Source organism: Notamacropus eugenii, chromosome 5 (genome assembly GCF_028372415.1).
Source record: "Notamacropus eugenii isolate mMacEug1 chromosome 5, mMacEug1.pri_v2, whole genome shotgun sequence".
NCBI classification, from domain to species: Eukaryota; Metazoa; Chordata; class Mammalia; order Diprotodontia; family Macropodidae; genus Notamacropus; species Notamacropus eugenii.
The window spans coordinates 29,045,814-29,072,079 of NC_092876.1; the positions used below are offsets into that span (position 1 = coordinate 29,045,814).

General features: G+C 48.9%; 1 protein-coding gene and 1 long non-coding RNA gene across 4 annotated transcripts; one reads left to right on the top strand and one right to left on the bottom strand.

Moving 5' to 3' along the window:
• Positions 1-5,537: 5,537 nt before the first annotated feature.
• On the bottom strand, positions 5,538-9,782 carry LOC140503808 (uncharacterized). 3 transcript variants are annotated; one of them, XR_011966881.1, is made up of 5 exons: positions 9,549-9,764; positions 8,899-9,094; positions 8,168-8,448; positions 6,851-7,168; positions 5,538-5,847 (listed from the first exon to the last, which is right to left on the bottom strand). It is a non-coding gene; the product is annotated as an uncharacterized lncRNA (long non-coding RNA). The 3 variants fall into 3 exon arrangements; XR_011966882.1 differs by having other exon boundaries at positions 6,851-7,064; positions 8,899-9,782; XR_011966880.1 differs by having other exon boundaries at positions 8,899-9,782.
• NPAS1 (neuronal PAS domain protein 1) lies at positions 9,641-25,637 on the top strand. The gene is made up of 11 exons (XM_072608109.1): positions 9,641-9,735; positions 10,132-10,367; positions 17,826-17,908; positions 18,229-18,318; positions 19,051-19,225; positions 20,199-20,320; positions 21,291-21,472; positions 23,100-23,206; positions 23,768-23,915; positions 24,279-24,373; positions 24,917-25,637. Exons 1-11 carry the CDS (start codon positions 9,641-9,643, stop codon positions 25,438-25,440), a joined length of 1,857 nt encoding a protein of 618 aa, XP_072464210.1. The 3' UTR covers positions 25,441-25,637.
• The last annotated feature ends 629 nt before the right edge of the window (positions 25,638-26,266 follow it).

Consider the following 26,266-nt stretch of genomic DNA (forward strand, 5'->3'; position numbering starts at 1 on the left):
ACAGATAGATAGATAGATAGATAGATAGATGATATTGCTACCCTGACATCACAGTTTCTCAGCTTCATTTCACATGACCTACTTCTCCACCCCACCCAAGTCACCTAGATTATAGTCATACCCTAGATCTTACCATGAACTCTGAAATTCCCTTTTCTTATCGCAATCTTTTGTCACTCCACATCTCTCTTTGCTTCCCCACACTGAACCCTGCTCTTTGTCCTCACCATGACCTACTTTGACTCTTTAGGTCTTTCTCAGGCCTGCACTAACTATACTCTCCTCCCTTTCCCATCTTGATCTCTTGGTGAACCAGATCAACTCTATACTTTCCTCTTCTCTTGAGTCCCTGACCCCCTTATCATATCACTAATCTTAATTTACCAAGCCTCAGCCTTGGATTACTCCCATTATCCACTGCCTTCGTTCCAGCTCACATGATGTTGAACAAAACTGGAGAAAATCACAAAACGATGTTGACTGGATCCACTACAAAGTTAAATTACATCATCTCAACTGGGCCGTCACAGTGGTAAAGCAATCTTTGTATTCCTCCCTAGTTAACTCTGTCCCACTTACCTCAATAACTCTTCCAAATATTTTCATTCTTCCTCAGGCCTCCCTTGGGTCCCTTCCCTCCACCATCTTAGCTTAGAACTTTCTTCCACATTTTTCTGAAAAACATTGGAACACTTGGGTAGTATAGTCAATATAGCAATGGAGCTGGAGTAAGGAGGGCCTAGGTTCAAATCCAACCTCAGACACTTACTAGCTGTGTGACCCTGGGCAATTCATTTAACCCCAACTGCCTCAAATCTATCTATCTATCTATCTATCTATCTATCTGTCTATCTACATCTATCTGTCTGTCTGTCTGTCTGTCCGTCTGTCTGTCTGTCTGTCCGTCTGTCTGTCTATCTGTCTATGGAAAAATTCCTGGGGTAGGATGGAGATGTTCAAAGGAGTGCAACTAGAGACTAGACTCATTGAGGCCACCATCCATAACAGTTGTCTCTACTTCCTTTTTTTCTCTCTGAACTCTCTACACTCTGGCTTCCAACCACGTTGTCCAGTCAAAACTATTCTCCTACTTGTCCAATGTAATGACCTTTTCTTTAATCCTCATCTTTTTTGACTTCTGAAGCCTTTGAAGTTGCTAGTTACCCTTCTCCTTGAGCCTCTCCTCTGCCCTAGTTCTCCTTCCACTTATCAGACACTCCTCAGTCTCCTTTACTGAATCTTCATCTAGGTCATGTCCATTAATGATGGTTATCCCCCAGGGTTGTATCCTGGACCTTCTTACCTTCTCCCTTCACACTATTTCACTTGGTGATCTCACCAGCTCCCATGGATTCATTATCATCTCTATGCAGATTTTTCTCACATCTACTTTTCCAGCCCTAACTCATCTCCCTGTTGCCAGATTCATATCTCCAACTGATTATCAGACATCCCAAACTGGATGTACCATAGACATCTTAAACTCAACATGTCCAAAGCTAAACTCAAATATTATTTATCCCCAAACCCTCCCACCTTCCTAATTTCTCTATTATTGTCAAGGGCACCACCATCCTCCCAAAAACCCAGGCTCAAAACCTGGGTGCCATCTTTGACTCCTCATTCTCTCTCATTCTTCATATCCAATCTATTATTAAATCTTGTCAGTTTTACATCTTTCATGTCTTTCCTCTGAAATGGCCACCATCCTGTTCAAGTCGTCATCATCTTATACTTAGACTATTTCATTAGCCTGCACAGTTGATCTCCCTGCCTCAAGTCTCTCCCCACTCCAGTGCATCATCCACTCCTGTCAAATTAATCTCCTTAAGGCTCAGATCTGACCATATCATCCCCCTATTTGGTAAGCTTCATTGGTTCCCTATCATCCCCAGGCATTCAAAGTCCTTCATAATCTACTCCAGTCCTTTACCTATACAGTCTTCTTACACCTTACACCCAATATGTACCCTTGGATCCAGTGACATCGACCCCCTTGCCTTTCCTCAAACAATGCATGCCATCTGACTCCAGGCACTTACACTGACTATCTGTCCACCTTGCTTAAAATGTTCTCCCTCCTCATCTCTGCCTCCTGACATCTCTGACTTCCTTCAAGCCTCAGTCCCAACCCCACCTTCTATATATGAGAAGCTTTTCCTGACCTGTCAGCTGCTAGTCTCTTCTCACTGTATATTACTCCCAGTTTATCCTTCATGTATAGCTATTTGTCCATAGGTATTTTCCTGTTGTCTCCCCGATTAGATAGTGAGCATCTTTGAAGACATTGACTCTTTTTGCCTTTATTTGTATGTGCAGTGCCAAGCACAGGGCCTGGCACATCATGGGGACTTAATAAAAGCATTGTGACTGACAGACTATCATTTGGAGGAGGGATTCACCTTGTTTTTTTTGTCCCTGAAGGTCAAAACCAGAAGTAATGGGTGAAGGTTGAAGAGGAGCTGATTTTGGCTGGATGTCAGAGAGTACTTTCTAACGCTGAGCAGAAGGGGCTACTTTGGAAAGTAATGGTTTTCCCTTCAGAGATCTAGATCTCACTTGTCAGTATGGGACAGTGGGGATTCCTGACAGGTATAAATTGATTAGGATAATCACTGAGGTCCTTTTCAACTCTCAAATTTTGATTCTTCCATTTGCTAATTCAATGCAGCAGCTAGTAGTGACTTGATAAGATTGTCAGGAAAAAGTACCCTTTTCTTGTTACTAGAGAGGTGGTGAACTTCTAGTGCAGAATGAGGCATACCCCATCAGACACAGTTATTGCATTATTTGGTTTTTCTTAGCTTTATTTCTTTGTCACAAGGAGACAGGGTTCTCATCACTTCGGGAGTTCTATCCAGTGATACCAGGGAAAACCCATTCATGCCTGCCTATCTTGTGGAATTCTCACCCATGTTCACCCAAATGTTTATCACTGGAATCTGGCCCATGTGCTGGGAACATTACTCGATTCCTCCTGACATCAGGGAATTATCAGTGGAGCCCCCTGGCTGCCCCCATGTTTCTCTTGCCACATGATAAGCCATCCCTTCTTCCCGCGGGATAGTTCCTGGTTGGCATCCTTAACATCTGTTCTACTTTGGAGTTCCTCCTTGGTTATCTATTGCAGCTTGCTCCCACTACCATGTGCCTTCTCATTGCCCAATGTATGATTTTCATCTTTAGTTCTTTGGAGGCCATGGCATTTCAGGTCTTGCTGCCAAACATCAGGACCAGTAAAATGTTAGAATTAATGCTTGGGGGTGTGCAATTTTCCAGAAACAATCCCGCATTCTCTCCTTTTCAGTGCTGAACCCAGCTCATTCTCCATCTGTACTCTCTCTCCCAGATGTAGTAGTAGTAGTAGTAGTAGTAGTAGTAGTAGTAGTAGTAGTAGTAGTGCTTATGGAGGAGTAGTAGAGTAGTGGTGGTGGTGGTGGTGGTGATAATTAGCATTCATATACTGCTTTACCAAATGAGATAATAATTGTAAAGTACTTAGCACAATGCTTAGCACATAGCAAATGCTATATAAATGTTGGCATCATTATTATTAATATTATTAAAGTTTGCAGAGTACTTAAAAAATACTCTCATTTGATCCTCATAACAACCCTAAGAGGTATGTGCTATTATTATTCCAATTTCACATGTGAGGAAACTGCGGCAAAGAGAAGCTGTGACTTGCTAAGGCTATACAGTTAGTAAGCTGTGGGCAAGATCAGGTCTTCCTGATTTCAGGTCCAGAGCACCAACTATTGTGCTTCCAAATGCCTCTCTATATATGTATTGTTGGACAAACTCTGTAGGGTGTCTGTTCACATGCATGTTGAAATCTTGGCAACAGGTATTCTGCTTCTACTTGGTCACTCCTGTGTGGATGGACAGCCTGAACTCTTTGGGGTCTCTTCTGAGAAACTGCAGCATCTTGGAGCTTCATTCAAATAAAAGCAACTGAAAAATGCCAACGTGCCCAGGGAGTCACCCCTTGATCTCGCCTCTGCCTGGACTCCCATCTATCATGGTGACACATGCCTTTGGCAAGCATCATCTCCATGTGCTGTGCCCCACCAGAGGCATCATCATGCAAAGTAATTTCTGATGGTACATCTTATAAGGAATTCTGAATCATCTTGATGTATGGATAGGATATATCTTGTTGGAAATGATCCTGTAAGTCACCTCTGTTCTACCAAATGGAATGCATTTTTGTAATCAACAAACAATAAACACAATCAGATCTTATGTTCTATACATCCTTAAGTTACTTGTGAGATGGTGACAGTATGGTGTATCACTGGTGAAAGCCTCCTTGTTCTCTACTAAAGGACTGGTTCAGGGTAGATAACACACAAAGATTTCGTGTAGATGGAAGAGGATATAAATAAATGTGAATATATAAATAAATAGGTACTTATTAGTGTTTCATTTATTTATCACCTTTTCCTATGTAAATAAGTTTTGAGATTTCTTCCACAACTTTTTTATCTTCCTTTCCTTCAGATACTTTGTATAATCTGTCCCTCACAATTGTATCAACTCCAGAACATATCTTCCTATGTATATTTGCTCCAATTCAGTTGCTTTTTTTCTATTTTTATTATCTTTAATGCCATGTATGCCTCCTCCACAAGCACCTAAGGGGCTATGATGTTGAGGTCCAAGTTTGGTGATTTCCTGATCCTTGATTGAGAAATGGTTGGATGAAATGGTTTTTGCAAATCTTTTCCATTTTTCTTCTGTTTGTTGGCCTCCTTCCATTCTCATGCTTAGATGCCCTCAGGGAAGACTTTGCAGAGTTGGATATCTTGCCAAGCTTTCTTTAAATTTATTTTACCCTCCAGTGTTTCTCTCTGCTTTCTGAAATGATATTGCTCATAATCATTCATCATCCTTCATTTTACAAATGAGTTTACATTCTTACCCAAGCTTCCTTTGACTGCTATCTCTTTTTCCATTCAGCAAGCAATCCAAATGTTTGCTGAGTAAGGCACTTCTGAGTCTCTTTTGGTCTTCTTGTTACAGCAGTTCATTTACACTGGCTTAACTTCTTGATGAAATTATTATAGTCAGTGTCAATGTCTTGTCTATTGTCCATTTCTCACTTTTTATTTTCAATGACTTGTCTAAATAACACATTAATTGTATGTTGCTATATCCTTTTTTTCATTATCACTCCTGTTTTGTTTTATTTTACAAATTCTGATCTTAGAGTTGATAAGTTAGTCAATGGTTTCACTATACAGAGACAGCTGACTCAAGGGTAACTCCCATCCCAATATGTCTTTTCTTGTCCAAATGTGGTCTTTGTTGTGGTGTTACTTGGTGCTAATGATAACAACAACAGCAACTCATCAATTCCAGAATCTACTCTTTCCTTTTTTAAAATATTCATTATATAGAGACATGAAGTGTCTGTATAATCTACAGGTCTTTGACTGATCTCATTTTTTTCTGTCATGACCCATACTTCCCCACATATTTCTCTCCCCATCCTCACTTTTTTCCACATTTGTCCCAACTGAAGTAACTAAATATCCGAGTCTTTAGAAATTTTATTTGGAGGGTCTTATCAAGTTCTTTCTAGGATTTCTCTGCCACAAACAACATTAGCATCAGAAACAAGACCAAAAACTCATATTATCAAGTGCATCATAGTTTGCAATGCAATTTCCTCACTTCCGTCACAGAGATGTTTTGAGGATCAAACAAGATAATGGCTGGGGAACTTCTTTGTAAACAGGAAAGCGCCTTGCACCCGCATGATTCTCCCATGCATCTGAGGGAGTTTCCTGTAAAAGCAGCGAGGGTGATGGGCCAAGGAGAGGCAGAGCCACTGGAGGAACACTGAAGCAGAGAAGGGATTCAAGTTTGAGTAGGCTATGGGGTCTTGACCTGGAAGGAAGCTTAGACATTATTTAAGCCAATCTCCTTCATTTTGAAGAGGAGGAAACAGGCCCAGAGGAAAGCTGTGATTGGTCAAAAGTCTCAGAGGTAATAGGTGGCAGTATTAGAATTCAAACTCAGGTCTTATAAGAGGATTCAGGGTATTGTGGAAAGAGTGCTTGCTACCTGAACTCCAAGGTCAGAAATCTGTTTTCGTATCAGCTAGATTACTTTGATCATGTCTCTTAGTTTCTCTGAGTTTCCATTTCCTCCTCTGTTATTGTTGGACTGTTATGATCTCTCCATCTCTATTCCTATCTCTATCTGTCTCTGTCTCTATCTCTCCCCTCTCTTCTGTGTGTGTATCTCTCCTAGCTCTGATGGTACATGTTGCAAATCCTATTTTTAAAAGGCCCTGTGAATTTTTTCCTGTCTGTCTTGAGTAGGAAGAAGGGTATTTTCAAACAGAGAAACATTTCTTGATGAGGGAAGAGTGGAGCTAGGTTAGGTAGGTGTAGGGAGGGAGGGAGGAGGCATAGATGGGGTAAGTTTGTTTCCCTGGGAGCTTCAAGGAGGGCAGCCTGGGAGAGAGGTTTGTCCTAGAAAGAGATCTGGACTCCTGGACCATGTGGGAAGTGAGCCCAGGTTCTAGAACTCCCAATCCATGAGGCAAAAAGCTGTGACTGAGCCAAGGGAAGGCCAGCTCTAGTCCTATCAAGGGCACCATCATCCCCCAGGGATATCACCTTTGACTCTTCTGCCTTTCTCAGAAGGTCAGAGATGGGGAAATATCTGCTTAGAGCAAAAGTATCATAGCTGACAGTCTTTAGAACATAAAAATCACACACCTCAGAGGAGCGACCTTACAAAGTGGAATGTTCATCTCCACTCCTCTCATGTTACAGGTGCCAGAACTGTCATGACTATCCCAGGGTACCAAGAGAAAGCGATCCTAGGAGCCTACCTAGTCCAAACTTTTGGTTCCTAGGAGGACGACTTCAGCACTTGGACAGCTCCCACCTTCCCAGGCCATTTCCAAAAGCTCAGGCCTAGATCTGCCCTGGAACAGAAGCTGGCCTGGGTTCCCAGAGGAGAGGAGAGACAGGAGTGTAGTGTCTGAAATTAGGGGGTCGTTCTGAGGAGTGTGAAGTGAGGGATTGGAGATTGTATGGGAGAGTCTGGAGAGGAACATAGAAAGTATTCTTTTACTCTGCCTCATGTATCGAGTCTGGCACATCCAGGGGTCTCGCGGTAGAATGTGATGAAACAGAAACGATAAATTCTGCTGGGGTGAGATGGGAGAAGCTCTGAGTATTGTGAAGGGAGGGGCTGGACCTCAGAGATGTTGGTAGGAGGTCAAAGACGTTTTGGGGGAGCCTCGAGAATTTCTAGCTGGGGTCCTCAGGAAGGTTCTATGAGGGCACAGAGAGTTTTAATGGGAGGGATCAGGGAGGTTCCCGGAGGGGAAGGTGTTCTGGGACTTTCTATGGAGGACTTGGGATATTCTTTGGGAGGGTGACTATGGGGGCTCAGAGGCACTTGGGGAGGGTGGAGCTTCAGGGTCTCAAGACTTCTAACGAGGAAGCCTCAAGAAGGTACTTTGGAGAGAGGAGATTCAGAGATGGTCTATGGGGACTCGGGACACCTGAGAAAGGGCGGGAGTTTGGAGACGTTCTGTGGGAGGCAACTCTCAGCACTACTAGAATGGGAGGAAACTGAGGGGGCGTTCCCCTGCTCCGCCTCGGCTCTGAAGCTTGAGATGGTGCTGATTTGGGGGAATGGGGTTCTCATATCGGGAGGAGATAATGGGGCCTTAAGGGTTCCTAGGGGCGGGGCTCTGGGAAACTCCGCCCATCCCGGCAGCCGGCTATGTCCAAAGCTCTCCATGTGAGAAGCGGCCCTGGTGCCAGCTCGGGGTGTGAGCACCTCCTGAGCCCCGCGGATCCCGGCGGGAGCGTTCAGGCCTATGGAGCGGCCCCCAATCTCCCTGTCTGACCGGACTGATACAGCGCTGCATCCGGAGCCCCCCGGGACACCGAGCCAGAAGCGGGCGACTGCCATGGAGCTGGGTAATTCGGGGGCGGGGAGAAGGCTGGAGGAGGACAGTGAGTTGGACACTTTGGTCCAGGAGAGAGAGGAAGCCCAGAAGTCTGGGTCACAGGGAGAGAAGGGACCGGGATACTTCGGTGCTGGTAAGAGAGGGGAACCAGACACCTAGATTCTAGGAAAAGAGGGTGTCTAGACAACTGGGTTCTGATAAGGCTAAGAGAAGTACAGCCACCTCGGTCCTCAAGAGGTTTGGGAGCTAGACGCCTGGATCGCGGGGAGGGAGGGGAGCAGCTGGATCCTGAGTCCAAGAGCAAGGCGAGCTCGGATGCGTTGATCTTTGCAGAGGCCCAAAGCGGCTGGGAGAGAGTGTGCTGGACTCTTGAGTCCCAGTGAAAGAGGAATCCAGACTGCTGGTTGACTGGGGAGGGGGGGAGTGGTTTATGGAGAGGCTGAGAATGAAGACACCAGGGTCCCACGGACGCTGAGGAAAGAAGGCGCTGGACATCTGAGATCCTAGAGGGAAAGGAGGCAGGGGATTCCTAGATCCTGAGGAGCCATTGGACGCCTGGGGAGGTCTTAGGGAAAGAGGAGATGGATGGGGTGGGTGGATTTGAGGAGAGGGGCTGGGGTCACTACGTTCAGAACATGTGGCTTTCTCTCGAGGCAGTGAAATGAGGATGGGGGTGGGAATTAGAGACCCCATTACGTGAGGAGGAAAGAGATCAGCTGTGTCACCTTTCCCTCCTCCCACTTTTGATCCAGGGTCTCCCCAGGGCAGCAGCAAGGCAAGGGGAAATGAGGGAGGGTGGAAGTCCAGGCAGTGAGAAGGCGGGGGAGGGAGGGACACTTGGAATAAATACAGATAGAAGGCTGAAGCCCCAGGGCAGAGGGTGGGAGTCTCGGGCCGTCTAAGTCCTAGGATGAGTTGCTGGTCCTTCCATTTCCCAGTTCCCCAGCTCTCACCGTCTCTTCTATCGGGGTCGTCGCTTGGTATGCAGGGCGCGGGCCGGTCCCGATCCGTATGCGCGCCGCGTGGGCCCCCATTGGTATGCGGGAGCCGGCCCGGCGCGGGCGGCTGAGGACTGGGAGGCTGGGCACGTCCGCGCGCACTGGCGGCCCCACGCGGGCTTGCTTGCGGGGAGAGGAGCCGCCTGGGTTTCTGAGAGAGAAACTCGCCTGGTTAGGGAGGAGGACTAGGGGCTGCGGGGAATGTGTAAGTTGGGGCTATTCGAGTCCCTAAAGCCTGGGGTTTGGAAAAGGGTGGAGGGTACAAGAAAATCCCAGAGCCTTCGACACCTCAGCCACTCCTGGGTGGAATGGGATTGCGGGCTAGTGGTCCTCCTGAGGGGGAGACTGAGGCCAAGAGCTGCGCAAGGACATATTCAAGGCTAATCACGGAAAGAAATCAGTCCTTCTGGACTCTAAACCTCGAGGTCCTGGAGCCAGCCTTAAGCTAGGCCAGAGAAAACCCGAGTTCGGGAGCTCATGAGCTCCCCCAGACTCCCTCTCTTGGCCAGGACTCAGTTTCTGCTTGGGGGAGGGGGGCGGGGAAGGAGGGGAATAAGACAGCAGGTAGCTGGGGACTCGGGGGTTTCTATCTGATGGGTCCTAACTACTGCTTTCTCCTCCTACTGCAGGTGTCCAGGTCCCTGAATCCTGCCCCTCGCTCTGAGTCCACCCAGCCCCAGGCTTTCGGGGCTCAGAAATGGCGGCCCACTTCTCAGGAAGCGAGGTCAAGTGCGTAAGCGTCGAGTGGGACTTCCTGCAGGGACTGCTAGTCAAAGCCCCTCCTGTGCCCTGGTGAGCAAGACCCGCCTCCCCCTGAGGCCCCTCCCAGTACTGGTAGAATTCTCACTCAGAGTTCTGTCCCCGCCCTCTCAGAGGTGGGATTCTCACTCAGGATTCTGTTCCCTCCCATTAAGAATGTTCACACTGAGTTCTGTTCCCATTTATTTAGTGTTATCACCCTGCCTGCTGACCCCGCCTACTATACAATGAAATTCTTACTTAGGGCTCTGTCCCGTCCCCTAAAAGGAGGGATTCTCACTCAGGGTTAGGTCCCATTCCATTTGGAACTCTGTCCCTGCCTCCTACTCTACCAGAAACATACCCGGGCTCACAGTCAATGTCTCCTGCCCACTTCTCTCCCCTGAATGGGGATGGGGGCCCGTAATGATTCTTCACCCACTCCTGAAGCCTTCAGGCCTTGAGAAAGGAGAAGTCCCGGAATGCTGCCCGCTCCCGCCGGGGCAAAGAGAACTTCGAATTTTATGAGCTGGCGAAGACGCTACCCCTGCCCAGTGCCATCACGAGCCAGTTGGACAAGGCATCTATCGTGCGGCTCAGCATCACCTACCTCCGCCTGCGCGATTTCGCTGCCCTCGGGGACCCTCCCTGGAGTCCACTCAGAGTCGAGCAGCCACCAGCACCAGGTAACACTGAGAGTACCCTGGGGTCCCAGCATCTGAGCCACCAGAATCACAAGGAGGACCAAGTATCTGTGTAAAGCTCTGGCAAGAGGAGAGAAAGCACCCCAGGGTTCCTGTGCCCTATCTCGATAGGTGGGGAAGAAGATCCTGGTGTCCCTACTCCCAAAGACAAAAGGAACCCTAGGGTCTCTGGGCCTAGCCCTGAGAGGGTAATAGGGAGACCTTGATGTCCCTTCACTTAGCCCTGACACCCTGGTATCCTCTGCCCCACCCCTACCGGTGGGGGAGACCCTAGTGTCCCTGCACCCAGTCCTGAGAGGGGTAGGGATCCAAGTGCCTGAGCCTCCTGACTCATTCATTATCTGAGTGAACCATGACAGGAGGCCTGAGGATAGGCCCAGGTGCTTCCGCTCACAGGTTTTCCAGGAGATCTGAAGGCCCCAAGAGTTTGAGGCTCCATAATCACGGAAGGGAGCCCAGTGTCTGCATTCTCAGCCCCTGTCAGGATTACCGAAGGAACCCTGGCTCCCGAGTGCCCAGCTCTGGCAGTGGGACAAACGGGACCCAGAAGTTTCTACTCCCCATTCACCCTGGGAGTGATGCTCGGAACTGGGCGGCCAATGTGGCCAGATCTGGCGCTGGGGCAGAGGAATCTGGCAGGGGCAGAAACCCTTCCCACGGCCCCAGGCGTCCGAGTCCCAGCCCGCCTGAGCCCCGGGTTCCCACACCACCTAGTAGAAGGGAGGGGAGGGGATGGTGGGGGGCCGAGAAAATAGCATTGATTAGGCCCGCGATAAATCGCCATTTAAATAATGCGGCTTCCAAGGCTGTAATTACGCAAATTAACCAGCGCCTAGAGAATCCGGCATTACCGCGAGCACTGATTACAGTCATTACCCACCCGGGAATTAGCCGCCGCCGAGCGTGCGCTTGGAAATCCGGATAAACATCTGCCTATTGTCTCCAAGAGCCGGGGGAGGGGGACGCGGGCGAGGGAGGGGCGCCTCAGCTCTTTTTGTGGCTTCACCCCACCCTTATCCTCTCCCACCCACCCCTAAGCTCAAGAGGACCCAGGAGTACTGGCTTTTTGATAGCAGGAATGGATTCCCGTATTCTCAGCCTGCAACCCTTTCTTAGGGTCAGAGGGACTTTCTAGAGACATCATCCAGTTCAAGACTCCCATTTCACAGAGAGAGAAACTGAGGCCCAGAGTTGAAAAGGAATTTGTCCAACATCACAAAGAAAGTCAGGGACAGGCCCCCGACATTCTAACTCCAAGTTCTTTTTTCACCATCCCCATCTTTTGGTGGAGACAGTAAATGGGGTTCCTCACCCTTGCTCCCCTCCACCTTCACCCCCACAATTCAGGGTAAAAAAGAGAGAAAAGTACTCAGGGACCAGCGCAGGGATGGGAATCAGGATGCCCGAGTTAAAGTCCCAGATATGCTCGTCTCCTCTGAGCCTCAGTTTATTCTTTTGTAAACTGAGGAGGAAGATTGAACTCGACCGCTTTACGTTCTTTCTGACTTTGATTTCTGCGTGAGATAGGCTTGTCCTTCGGGGATTGCTCCGCCCTCAAAGGATCTCTAAGCATGTCCGTGGCCACTCAGAGATTTAGGAAGAAGGGTGGGAGTTTCTCCTGGGAAGTAAGGATGAGGCTCAGAGAGAGATAAAAGCTGAAAGATAAACTCCCAATCTACGAGAATCCAAGACTCGAATAATTCAGGCAGAAAGGTAAAGGATAAAATGAGCGACCTCTCGGCTCTTGGGACCACAGGGAATCCAGCGAGAAAACTGGCTTCAAAGAAGTCTCCCTCTACCGGCATTCCCCCTACCCGAACCCCAGCTCTCCAGGAGGCCAATGCGAGTTAATATGCCTGCAATTAGCCTCGCTGGAGCAACAGGCACGCAGGAAAGGGGAGAAGGGGGAGAGACTGAGGGGGTGAATTCCAGGCCCTGCCCTCTGCTTCTTGTGCTGCACCTTTCTCCCACTCTCTCCTTCATCTGTCTCCCTTTTCTGTCTTTCACTCTCTCCCCTCCCCTGTACCTCAGTGTCCCCATCTCTGGCTCACTCTCCCCCTCTATTTCTCATTCTCCTTTCTCTCTGCTCTTTACCGTTTTTTCTGCAGTTTTCTCTCACCCTTATTCCTCAGTTTCCCGTGTCTCTGGTTTTCCTTTTCATGGTTCTCCATGTCTCTCCCCTTCAATTTCTCCCTTTCTATCCCTCAGCCATTCCCACTTCATTCCAGGCTTCCCTCTGTCCATCACTTTCCCTTCTCTGCGTACCTCAGATTTCCCCCTCTCCATCCTTTAGTCCTCTCCAAGCTGCCTCCATCTTGTCTGCTTCCCCTTCTTTGTACCTCAGATTCCTCTGTCCCTCAATGGCACGTCCTCCCTGTCTCTCCTCATTTCATTTGTCTCCCCATCTCTGTTCTTCAGCCTCCCATTGTCTCTGTTGCCTTCTTTCTAAAGCAGTCTCTTTTTTCTCTGTAGCTCATTCCTGCCTGCCTTCTCTGTCCCTCAGTCTCTCCCTCTTTCTATTCCCCCCTCTCTCTGTCTCCCCTCTATCCTTCAGTCTTCTCTCTGTGCCTCATTCTTCTCTCTTCTCTGTCCCTCAGTCTCCTTTCTCGCCGTCCCTTTCCCTAACCTAAAGTATCTGATGGAGGGGAAAGTGGAGGGAGGAGACTGGGCAGTAGATTGTTCTACAGGATTAAACCTTGGTCTGAGAGTCAGCTGACCTGGGCTCTGGTTTTGACCTGATTCTTTGTATGACCTTGGCCAAGTCTCTCCCCTTTTGAACCTTGGTTCCCTAATCCCTAAGATGATCTAGTTAGGATGGAGCTCTAAAATGTCTTTTAGCTCCAAAGAAGAGTTATGAGGGTCCTGTGTCTGAAACAGGGTCACCATAGTCAGGAGACAGGGGGAGAGAAGAAACTGACAAGCTTCCTCCTTCGTATTGCAATCTAGGCACGTTTCTCTGACTTCTGGGGCAGGTCACTGTCCTTCCTCCAACCCTGCAGTCTCTGAAGGGGGGGGGGGGGAGGAGAATAGGTACAAGGAGTGGCTAAAAATGCTTTGAGATCTTCAGAACTGGCTGCCATCTCCACCCCCACCCCTCCTTAGTTGGGGGAGGGGGGACAAATGTCCTTTCAACTCCATGTCCTTGTAGCTGGCAAGACTCAAGCATCCCTGTGCCCCTATCTCAGTTCCCCTAGCTATCTGCCCCCCAAAGCAGGGAAACTCTGGTATCTGAGTACCCCCCTTCTAAGGGAAGTGGGGAAAGCTGAGCCTCCTTAAAGATGCAGCTCCCATCCCCAGGCCGGCTGTGGTGGAGACAAGCCAGAGGGAACGAGAGGAATACCAAGTGTGTGCCCTGTACTGCTGGGAGGGAGCTGGGTTCCAGACGCTGGGGCGACTTCTGCCTTGTCCTAGTCACCCTACTCAAGCACAAAGGAAGGAGGAATGTCTGATTGTCTTCAGATACCCTCCTTCCCCTTCCTGACCTCATTGGGACCTCCTCCCTGGGGCAGAATGGGCAGGATTGGAGGGGCAAGGACAGGGATAGGGAAAGCTTGAGCCCCCTAGATGCCTTGGTCCTTGGAGAGGATGACTCCATCGGATCAGAGGCAGTGTGGAGAGCTGGGGAGAGCCTTGCGCTTGGAGTCATAATTGCTGGGTGGGAGCCTCAGTTTTACCACAGTCGTGCCAGCTCATATGACCTTGAGCTAGCTTATCAATCTCTTCAATTTCCACTTCTATAAAATAGTCCTATTGTCTCTAGAGAGGATTCCCACTACCTGCACCCCACTCCCCAAGTCCACTCACCCACACAGCTAGCTGCTCAGGGTTTTATTCAACCTATACCTAATCTGGTTAAACCCTTTCAAGATCTGAGAGCTGAGGAAAGTGAGATAAGGTTGTTGGGAAGAGTGAGCTCTTGTAGAGGTGGAGATAGATTTTGGTGCTGCTGATAGTGGGAGAGGGTGGGAGGCAAGATCCAGGGAAGAGATGGTAGGAGTGAGGGGCAAAGAGAGTGAATAAAAAGGAATAGGAAACAAAAAAGTTTGGGGAGGGGGATTGAGTAGTGAGGGAAAAGATTATAGGAAAATATATCATAGCTGGAGGCAGCTATGTGGCACAGTAAATAGAGTGCTGGGCCTCGAGTCAGGAAGAACTGAGTTCATGGCTGACCTCAGACACTTCCTAGCTGTGTGACCCTGGGCAAGTCACTTAATCTCTCAGCCTTTGTTTCATCATCTGTAAAATGGAGATGACAGGTAGGTGGCATAGTGGACAGAGTGCCAGGCCTTGGAATCAGAAAGACTCATTTTCCTGACTTCAAATCCAGCCTCAAACACTAACTAGCTGGGTGACCCTGGGCAAGTCACTTCACCCTGCTGGCCTCAGTTTCCTCATCTGTCAAATGATCTGGGGAAGAAAATGGCCACTCCAGTATCTCTGCCAAGAAAACCCCAAATGGGGTCTTGAAGAGAGGCACAACTGAAATGACTGAAAAGCAGCACCAAGAAAATGGAGATAATACCTGCTTCCCAGGGTTGTTGTAAGGATCAAATGAGATAACATTTGTAAGATGCTTTGCAAATCTCAAACTGATATATGAGTGCAAGCTGCTAGTATTAAATCTGGAAATATGATAACTAACATGTATCCATATAGCACTTTAAGGTGCACAGGGAACCTTATACCATACCTCCATTCTCCTCAACACTCCCTAGGAGGTAGGCACTATTATTATCTGCATTTATAGTGGAAGAAAATGAGACTCAGGGAACAAGCAAATTTCTGAACCAGGTTACTCAGCTAGTAAGTGTGGAAGAAGGTGTTGGGGCTTGCCATGTCCCTGCTTCAGAAGTCCACCACTTAATCCACTCTGTGGAAGGAGTGGGGGTGAGGATCTGGGGGAAAGGGCAGTGAAAGGAATGGGAGATAATGGAAGTCAGGGAGGGGAGGAAGAGGGCTAAGGTGAAGAGTGAGATGAAGGAAGAAAAGTCAAATAAGATGTGAGATATAGGGAGACAGTTAAGGGAATGAACAGTAGCTGAGGCAGGTAGGGAGAGTCAGACAAGGGGTAGAGATGAGTTCCAGAAATGAAATGGGTAATGGGCAAAAAATAAGCAGGTAGAAAGCTATGGGTGTGTCTGGGAATTGTATAGGTAAGGAAAGGGGCAGGGGAGTGAGGGTGGACGTGGAACTCTAGGAGCAATCAGGATGTCAGGTTGGAAGCAGGGAAATGGGGCATTTGGGGAAGAAGAGATGGAAAGTGAGGAACAGGAGTGGGGAGGACAGAACTGTGAGGAGGGAAATATAATGGGACAGGTCTGAAGAGTCTCCATGGGACAGGTCTGAGGAGTCTCCCTAAAGATAAAAGGAGAAGGGAAGGAACCTGGGGCGGCGCAAAGAGAGGTGCCAGTGAGGGAGAGAGGGAAAAAGAAGGGCAGTAAGAGAATGAGTAAGGGATCTAAGGAGGATGGAATGAGGTGGAAGTGAAGAGTGGGCTGGAGATAAAAGAGTGTGAGAGCGAACTGGGATGGGAGTAATCTGGGGAAACAGAAAAGAGGCATAAATTGCAGAGTGAAGAATGAGACCTGAACACCTCCCAGGAAATGTTCTTTCCCTGCCCAGTGCCTGAGAGAAGAGCAGAGGTCTGGGAATGGGAGTGGAGAATTGTTTTGGGGAGAAGGGGAGGCACCTGATCCTCCTCCTCCCTCCTCCACCCAGCTCCCTGCCACCAGCTTTCTAATTCCCCCATTAAACGTTTTTAATTATAGGCGGGCTCTGTCTGACCCGAGGGGTTATTTGCAGCAAGGAAAAATGAGAGAATTAAGGGAAATGACAGAGAAAATTGCGACAATTATCGGGGAAGGCATTGTTTCCCCTGTCTGTCAGGGGGAGCTGTTTGGGGAGCTTGGGAGCTTGGTCCCCCCCACCCCCCTCTACAGGCATTGTTTGCTGCCGGCTGCACCCAGGCTGGGAGCCCGGGGAGGGAGCTAGCCACCAGTGGGGGAATGTTAGTGCCTTGGGAGGAGGAGGATTGGAGGTGTGGGTGCAGAACACACCCAGGTCCCATTGGATGCAGGAAGATCTGGAGTAGAAGGGATGCCTGGGTCCAGATCTAGGTTAAAGGTGGACTAGAAAGGACCAGAAAAAAGTTAGTGGGCCCTTTTCAGATATTAGATTTTGTGAGCAGGGGAACAAGCTGCTTTGACCCTATGTTCAGTGTTAGAAAAGACATGATGTGTGCTGCAAGATTACAGCCAGCAGAAATTTTGAGCTCATTTCATCCCTCTCCTAGGTTGGTGAGGAGGATGCTGCTCCTGTCCTCCCCCCTCCCAGGTTTGGGAAAAGAGGCTTCTGCCCCTGGGAGATCCCTAAGGTGTCTCCTAGGGTCTTCCCACTGCTGTCCTCCTTGGACCCTTCTCCTCCTAGGGGAGCCGGGGAGTAGTGGGTTCGTAGGTTTTCTCCGGGTGAGTGTTTCTGCATCTGCAGGGACTGGGTTCTCGGCTCTGGTCCCTGACCTTGGTCCTGAAAGCCTCAGCCCAAAGAAATAGCCTGAAGCAGCCGCGTATGTGACTGCTTCTTCGTCTGTGGAATTAACGGACCAGCTCTCTGAAAGTGAAATTAATTAATCCTGTCATTTTGGAGAGTAGGGTGAGGGAATCTGTGCGACAAATTACCTAAACTCTTTTGTCTGTGTCTGTGTATTTTGAGTGTGCTGAATTGATGTCTTGCATGACTCTGTATGAGGGACCTAAGATCAAAAGAATAATAGATAATTTATAGGCAAGGAATCTGAGACCCAGAGAGGTTTGCTTAATGTTGCGGGTAAAGGATGAGTCAAGATTCCAACTCAGCTCTTGTGACTCCAACTAGAGAATTCTTTCCACTGCATACTTGTCTGTGAGTAACTATGATGGGGGGGGTGGGGAAGAAGTAGGTGTATGTATGTATTCTAGGCCAGCTGACCTCCTCCTTATTCAAATCACAGCAGAGTCCCAGAAAGGGTAATTGTCTGCAGAAGGAGGTCGGGACAAGTCTATTCTCACTTCCTCTGACTGGAGGCAAAAGAGAAACGGGGCATTGTCTTCAGAGAGCACAATAAAACAGGATTTAGAGCTAGAAAAAAACCTCACAGATCATCCAGTCTAAGACTTTGCTTCAAATATGAGGGATCTAAGGCTCAATCAGAGGAGTGTAATTATTTAACTATGGTCACAGATAATATCAGAGACTGAGGGCATTTGGACTAGGGGCATAGAATCACAGAATTCTGACTAAATAGGGCATTGAGTTTCATCTGGACCAGTTGCCTCCTCTTTACTTGAGGAAACCAAGACCCAGAAAAACCATGTTATTTGTCCAAAGGCACAGAGAGGGGACAGGCAATCAGATACACCAATAGATATGTAAACTGCAGGTTTCAACCCTACCCTCTTTCCTCAGTCTCTAGTGCATCTGGACGGAGAGAGACCTCTGCCCTATTCACTGACCTCTTTGAACAGCATTTGGGAGGCCACATTCTTCAGGTGAGGTCCCAGAAGTCCCCTTCCTTCCCTGCCAGGAACCCTTGAGCTTTCCCTCTCCCCACCTCCCAAAATCCAGGATAAGAGAAGCTAGACACCTGAGTTTCCTGTTCCTCCTTGACTCCACTTCCACCCCTTTCCACTCCCCCTGCCAGCAGAGCCCTCAGAGCCAAACTAGCTCTCTGCCACCACCTGGTGTTGACAAAGGCATCCCTGGGGTGCCTCTCCTACCTCCAAGGCTTCTTGGAGGAGTTGAGGAGCTGATGTGCCCCAGTCCCCTGGGTCCCTAGCTCACCTCTCCAGGTCTCTCCCCAACACCCCAGTCGCTGGACGGGTTCGTGTTCGCCTTGAACCAGGAGGGCAAGTTTCTCTACATCTCAGAAACAGTTTCCATCTATCTGGGCCTCTCTCAGGTAAGCATGGGAGGTAGAGGCCCTGGATATTCAGGCTCTACACCTTATCTCGAAATTTCCCTTGCCTTCTGCTGGTGGGAATTCAGGGTTTTAGGGCTAATACCTTTCTCCTGGCATCCCCTTCCTCTTCTGTCTGGGTCCAGGCTTTGGGGACCTTCTCTATTTAAGGCTCCCAGACTCTTCCTCTAGCCTCCTTCTCTCCAGACATCCAAGCCTTTCTGTCCTATGCTTCCTGTCAGGACCCTGTCCTGTATTCTCTCCCTTCAGTGAAGTCCCAGGTGTCCAGTATCCCCAGATACTTCCCTTGACATCCCTCCTATTTATTTCCAGACCCTGTCCCTGACATCCTTCCTCCCTGTCCCTCTACCCCCATACACACACACACACACACACACACACTCACACTTATTCAGGTGTCATGGAGAACTTCAAAGTTCATTTTGAAGAAAGGAAAGCTCAATCCATAACAGAAGGGACTCCTGTGTCCATTTCCCCCTTCCTAAAAAAAAAAATTAAGTCCCTAGGAATAGAGGGAATCTATTGAGGGCAGGAGGGACACAAAGAAGTCAGGGGCATAAAGGAAATTTGTTCTGAGCTGTCCTCACAGAAGGTGAATGGAGAAGCCCACTCCTTCTGCAACAGTAGAAAGGACTTCCCTTTTACCTAGGTATTTGTCCCCTCTTGCTTGGCGTAGAAATGATCAGCCACACCACTCCTCTGCCCCCATGGCAGGTGGAGTTGACTGGCAGCAGCGTGTTTGACTACGTGCATCCAGGGGACCACTCGGAGGTGCTGGAGCAGCTGGGGCTGAGGGCTCCATCCCCTGGACCTGGGGCACCACCTTCTGGCCCCTCCTCCTCCTCTTCTTCATCCTCGGCTTCCTCAATCTCTGAAGCCCCAGAGACTGGTAAACTCCTCCAAGAATTCTTTCCAGGGGATGGTGGGGGTCCTGGTTTGAGTGTTTGGCTGCATCTCACTCTGTGCTTCAGCAGCTGATTTCAATAGGTTTTTTGCCAATTGATTCCTCTGGCCTAAGCCCCCATGGGGAAGCAGCTAGCTAGTTCAAGATGGCCTGGGTGGGGTGGGAGATGAGTCATGAGAATGATCACAGCATCTAAAGCTAGAAGGAACCATAGAGATCATGCAGTCCAATCCCCTCATTAAACAGATGAGGAAACTGAGGCCCAAGCAGAAAAAGGGACTGGTAAGGTCACCCAGCAGAGGCAGGATGGGAGCCCAGCTCCTCTGCCTTCACACCCACTTTTCAGTCTTTCCAGTCCAAGCCATTGTCCTCTTGTAAGTCATCCCACCTCAGGTTAGCTTGGGTCTCAATTGGATTTTCTTCTCTGCAGTCTGCTCATTAAGAGGTCCCATCTCCTTTAGCTCCTTGTGGTTAATGGCAGCCCTGGAACCACAGGCACTACTGTCACCCTCATTTTACAGATGAGGACACTGAGTCCAAGAGGGCTTAAGTGACTTGTCCCAATCACTTGGTAGTAAGAATCAGAGCAGGATTTGAATTCAGGTCCACTAACTTCAAACTGAAAACACTTTCTACCGCATCATAGTATGTGGCTGTGGTTATGAATCACCAAGTAGCTTACCATGTGGTTTGTGGCTCACTGGATTTGTGTTTGAGTGAGATTGTGTCTCTCCCAGTCTTTGGGGGATTGTTCATGTGAGTGGGAGTGACCTTGTATATAAGGGACTACGTAAGAGGTTATGAGCTTGGATAGCTGAGTCTGGAGGGATGGGAGGACATGGGAATCCCAGGGGGTGGGGGAAGTCTGGGTTTAGTCTGAGAAGGACTAGGGAGGCAGGGAGGGTCACTGTCCAAAGGCACCCTGACCCCCCCCCCCTCCGCATACCCCTTTCTCTAGAGCTGGCCCCCACTGTGATTGCTCCTCGAAATCAGCCTGGCTCCCTTGAACGCTCCTTCTTCATCCGAATGAAATCCACACTTACCAAGAGGGGGTTGCATGTCAAGGCGTCAGGATACAAGGTGAGTGAGGAGCCCTCTTGAGGTGACTCGGGCTTCCCCTTTCCCTAATATGACATTGCTTCCTCAGAGTCTTTATCCCCCAATTCCCTGCCTCGACTGTGACATAAACATTCAATACTTTCCTTGTCTGTGGCCAAACCGGATTTCTCATAACCTACATGTCTGTTCCACTGCCTATCTATATAATAACAATACTATTATGTAATTATAACATGAATAATTATAATAACTGTCCTTCTATATAACTGTTCAGCTATACACACACACACACACACACACACACACACACACACACACACACACACCATTTACATAGCACTTACACTGTGCTAAATGCCTTACAGTTATTATCTCATTTGATCCTTACAACCACCCTGGGAGGTAGGTGCTATCATTAATTTTTGACGCAATCAGGGTTAAGTGACTTGCCCAGGTTCACACAGCTAGTAAGTGTCTGAGGTCATATTTGAACTCAGGTCCTCCTGACTTCAGGGAGCCACCTAGCTCTCTGTGCTATTATTTTATAGATAAGGAAACTGAAGCAGGCAGATTAGACTGGCCCAGGGTCACACTAGTTAAGTGCCTGAGACCAGAGTTGAAGTCATATGTTCCTGACTCCAGGACTGGTGCTCTACTCACTCTGCCACCTAGTTGCTATATCCTCTGACCATCTGTAATTCCTCTCCCCAGTTATGGTCAATCCTTCAAGCTTGGCTCTTCTGCCCAATCTGTTGTGGTCCTTATCCAGTTATATATTCATGGACTTAGACTCATCAGGCTTGATGTCAATTCCAGGTTCAGACCACTACAAGTTGGAGACAGGAAAATCACTTTGTTTCTCTGGATCTCAGTTTCCTCATTTGTAAAATGAGGTTATTATACAGTAATATAAGGTTCCCTCCAGTTCATTTATCCTAGTCTATCCTGGCTGTACCCCTACACTAGTGTGTATCCCAAATATCTCTCACAGGTAATTCATGTGACTGGTCGGCTTAGGACTCGACTGATGACAGCCCGACGGGGCCAAGCATTAGGTCTTGTCGCCCTAGGCCACACTTTGCCCCCAGCTCCACTCAGTGAACTCCCCCTGCATGGCCACACACTTGTCTTTCGCCTCAGCCTGGCCTTGACCATCATCTCCTGTGAGAGCAGGTAGGACAGCACTGAGAAGTGAAGTGATGGGTGAGGTGTGGAGACCAAGAAACAGGGTTAGGAGAGATGGGTGGGAAATAGATTGGAGTACGGAGATGGGGACAGAAAAATAAGAGAATGAAAGATAGGGAGGTGGGGCAGAGTAAGTTAGGAACAATAGCCTAGAATGAAGAGATGGAGAAAGAGATGTGGATATGGGATTAGAATGATGGGAATTGGAGGAAATATAAAAAATGAATCAATGCAAGTGGAAAGCAGGAGTAGTGAGATGGAAAGAGATCCAAGTGCAAGGAGATGGAATGGAGGGATGGGATGTCAAGGGATGGGAGTGGGGCTAGTGATGGAGACAGTAGGGAAGTACGCAGAGAAAGATGTAAATTTGGAAATGGGTAAAGGAGGAATGGGGATAGAAGGATAGAAGACAAAGGCAGAAACAGGAAATGGGGAAGTAAGAAATGGAAGATAGAGAGGTGGGTGTTGGTAGATAATGGGTAGAAGAAACTTTAAGTGGAGATGGAGAAACAGGGAAAACAAATGAAGGATGGAGACAGATTTCAGAAATGGAGGAGGGATAGATGTGACAAAGCAATCAAAGAGGAGACATGGAGCTAGAGTGGTGGCCGTAGATGGAAAGCTGGAAGTTAAGAAACTGAGTGAGAGTGAATCTGAAAGATAGCGAGTTCAAGATGAGATGAAGAAAGAGCTTTAGTGGGGAAAGAGGATAGATGCATAAGATGGTCTAGGGCTATTTGGGGATAGAAAGATGATTGTGGAGGGATGGAGGATGCAGAGATGGGAGTGGAGAATGGAGATATTGGAAATAGAAGATGAGGGGCTGAGGGGAGATGGAGGTGGATTGACTAAAGATAAAGGCATGGGGAAGGGGAAATAGATGAAAAATGGAGAAGTCAGAATGGAGCATCCTGTTCAGTTCTTATTGCAGCAGATTAAAAAGGACATTAATAAGCTACTGTGTCCAGCAGAGTACAGCCAGGATGATGAAGGGTCTTGAGTCAATTGAAAGAACTGGAAATATATAGCCTGGAGAAGACTCAAGGGCATATAATGGTCATGTTGAAATATTTGAAGGGCTATGGTGAAAGAGGGACTCGACTTGTTTTATTTGACCCTAGAGGAGCAGACCAAAGAGCGATAGGTTCAAGGTGCAAAGAAGCAAACTTAGTCTTGACATGGGGAAAAACTTCCTATTAATTAGAGCTGTCCAAAAGGAGAATGGGATGCCTTGGGAGGTCTTCACTGGTGTTCCCTATGCAGACTGGACAGCCATTTGTCAGATAGGTTTGAGTAGAGATTTTTTTCAGGTGTGGGTTGGAGTTGATGGTTGCTGAGCTCCCTTTCAATGTTCAAATTATGATTCTGTAAATGGAGGAAGAATGGAAAGAAGACGATAGAGCAATAGGGAGAGATGGATGAAGGGCAAGTGATGGATGGAGTGAGGAAAGGGGGATGGAGGGTGGAAAGATGGCCTATGGAGAGACAGTTGAGGGAAGAGGAAAATAGAGATGGAAGATGAAATAAAGTAGATGGTTAAAGAGATGAAGATAGGGGTTGGAGAGAAGAGATGGGGATGTCTCATCCTAATTCACTCCATCTTGGTCCCTGGTAGGATTACTGACTACATGGATGTGGGCCCCTCAGAGCTGATTGGACGAAGTTGCTACCAGTATATCCATGGGGAGGACGTGGCTGGACTCCGCCAGAGCCACCTGGACTGTGCGTGAACCCCCTCTACCTTTCCATTGAGCCCTAGCTTCTGGACCCCATGTGTTCCTCCATCCAGTTATCAATGCCCATGGGGAATTCCTTCCTTAGGTCTTACCCCTGTAACCCACAGCACCTTCAGTCCTGTTCATCCTCATTCTGCCCTCAGAGGAATCCTTAAGTAGCCAGGACAAAAGTTGAGCCAGGAATCTCCTTCCTTCCCCCTGAAAATCTGTAAGATTCCTTTCTCTAGAGGTGTGTCTACCTCTCTGATTCTTACTGTCTGTTGGTCTCTTCTCTGTCCTCATTTATCTGTTTGTGTCTTCCTTAATACTTCGTCTCTTTGTCTCTCCCCATCTCTTTCTCTTCCCATTTCTGACTGTCCCCCTGTACCTATCTCTCCCCATTCATGCCTCCCTAATCTCTGCTTTGAATCTCTCCCCTTCTTCCATCTTTGATCTGGCCTACATCTTTCTCTCTCTCCCCATGTGTTTCCCTACTCCCAACCCTGTCTCTCAATCTCCACTTTGATCGACACTTGTCTCTGCCTTGGCCCTCCCTTCCTGGGGCCAGTGCTGGACAAAGGGCAGGTGGTGACAGGCTATTACCGATGGCTGCAGAGGGCTGGAGGCTTCATCTGGCTCCAGTCCGTGGCCACAGTGGCAATCAGTGGCAAGAGCCCAGGCGAGCGCCACGTGGTCTGGGTCAGCTACATACTCAGGTGAGGAAGGCCTGAGTCACTGTCAGGGTGGTAGGGCAGGGGCAAACCCAGTCCCTGGGAAAGGAGGACACTTTCCATCTATTTAAGACAAAACTAACTGGACCATCCAGTTTTCTCCAGTGGGGAAGCAAACCCAGAATAGAGTGCAGGGCCCACCAGCAGAGCTAGAGAGATGGTCCTAGGGCCCGGAAAGATTCCTCAAAAGGGGGTCACCCCAGGTGGGTCCTGTCAGTTGAGGACTTGGTCCCCCAGTCCCCAAATCCCCTCTAAGAACCTGAGTCTGGCACCTGAGACCTCAAGGAGGAATTGGGGAGGGTGAGTGCCAGGGTTACCTGGATTGTGACCATTGACCTCTTTTCATAGTCAAGTGGAAAGCAGCCACGTGGCCTTGGATACCTTCCAACTTCCCAGCACTGTCCCCCAAGAGGACCTGTCAGATCCAGAACCTGACATCAAAGGTACCTAGAAAGATCCCATGCTATCAGGAATAAGTCTGGAGGCCAGGCAGGGTGGAAGAGGGAACAGGACCCTAAATTCTACCCCTTTCTCCAGAGAGTGATTCCCATATCCCATCCGTTCTGACGTCATACATCCCAGAGTTACGATCTGAGATCTCCAGAACCTTCAACGTTGCAGATTCAGAAAATCAATCAGGATGGAAGGGATCTTAAAACAGGGGAAAGTGTTCAAAAGGACTTTAGGACATAGAATATGGAATGTCAGAGCTGGGAAGGGCCTGATAACATGGAATGTCAGAGTTGGGAGGGACCTTAGAAAAGGGCATGTCAGAACTGGGAGGGGGCCTTAGAACAGGGAATGTCTGCTGGGAGGCATTTAAAACCGACCATCAGAGCTGGAAGAATGTTAGAATATAAAGCACAGAATGTAGGAGCCAGAGGGGACCTTGGAGACCATATTACCCAACCCTTTCATTTCCAGATGAGGAAATGAGGTGCACCTTTTTTAGTCATGTAGCATATGACAGTCATTTTCTCTTTCAGAGTCCAAGGCCCAGGTGGAGGGGGAGCAAGGAGTCTCCCAGACAGAGCCTGGGGCCCGTCACACCCGGGGCAAACGCATCAAACTGGAGCCAGCCAGAGGAAGCAGCAGCCAAGGAGAGACCACTAGCAGGGAAGGTGGTGAGGACAGTGATGATCGGGAGTCCAGACACCCAGTTCCCCGACCTGAATTCACCTCTGTCATCCGGGCAGGGAGCTTGAAGCGGGAGACCATGAGGCCATGGAGCTACGCGGCCTCCTATGCGGCCGGGGAGCCCTTCCACAGGCCCCCTTCACCCCCCAATTCCCCATCCCCACCCACTCTGGTCCACGCTGGTTACCTAGCCCCTGCTAGGGGCCTATATACCAGCACCATCCGATACGGGCCAGCCGAGCTGGGCTTGGCACTCCCCACCCCAGGCCTGGTTTATCAGCACCTCCAGAGGCTCACTGGCCCGGGACCAACCTTTCCTGATGCTCTCTACCCCAGTGTCCCCTTCCTGGGACCAGACAGGAAAGGGGACTGATAGGGGGCTTAGCTGGGACTGTGGACAAGTGGGATGGAGCTGCTCAAAGTGTCAGCGTGGGCTCCCCTCCCCAGGAGTCAGGTACAGGAGATCCCTCCAAAGTAGCCACTGACCCCACGGCACAGCGGGAGGCTGAGCCCAGGCCCATCTCCAGGTCGGGGCTGGGCTTGGGGGGAGAATTAAACAGCATTCCCCAACTGTTGCTTCCTGACCAGTTTTGTTGTCAACATTTGGAGTAGCTGGGGGTGGTTAGGAGGAGACTGTGGGCCAGGGTTTTCCGGGGAACTTTCTGGAAACTTCTGGAAAGAGATAGTGAGAGGGGAGACCTGGGTTCAAATTCCCAACTGCGTCTTAAAACCTGTGACTTTGGGGCAAATTGCTTCCCTTCTCTAGCCTCAATTCCATCTGCTCTAATTGGACTAAATGAACTCCAGTTCCATCCAGAATCTTTGGCCCAAGTTATCCAGGACTTCCTTTACCAAATACCCAGGGTAGAAGCTGAGAGATCATTTCAGCCACACCCACCATTTCTGAGGAACTGAAGCCGGGGAGGAGAGGACGGGGGAAGCAGAACCCTAATAGAGGAACAAAGGATGGGGGGAGGCAGGGGTCTGGGCCACCAAGGCTTCCTCCTGGAAATAGAAGAGGGAAGAATGCTGGCTTCGCAGGAGGTCCTGGATTCAGATCCCACATGTAGGAGCCGCATGGCCTTGCCAAGTACCTGAACCACTGGGGTTCTCCTCGACTCCCCACTTGTAAAAATGGGGCTGGGGGTGGACTACCAGAGGGTCTTGGGGGTTGCTTCCAGCCCTAGAGAAATGCAAGG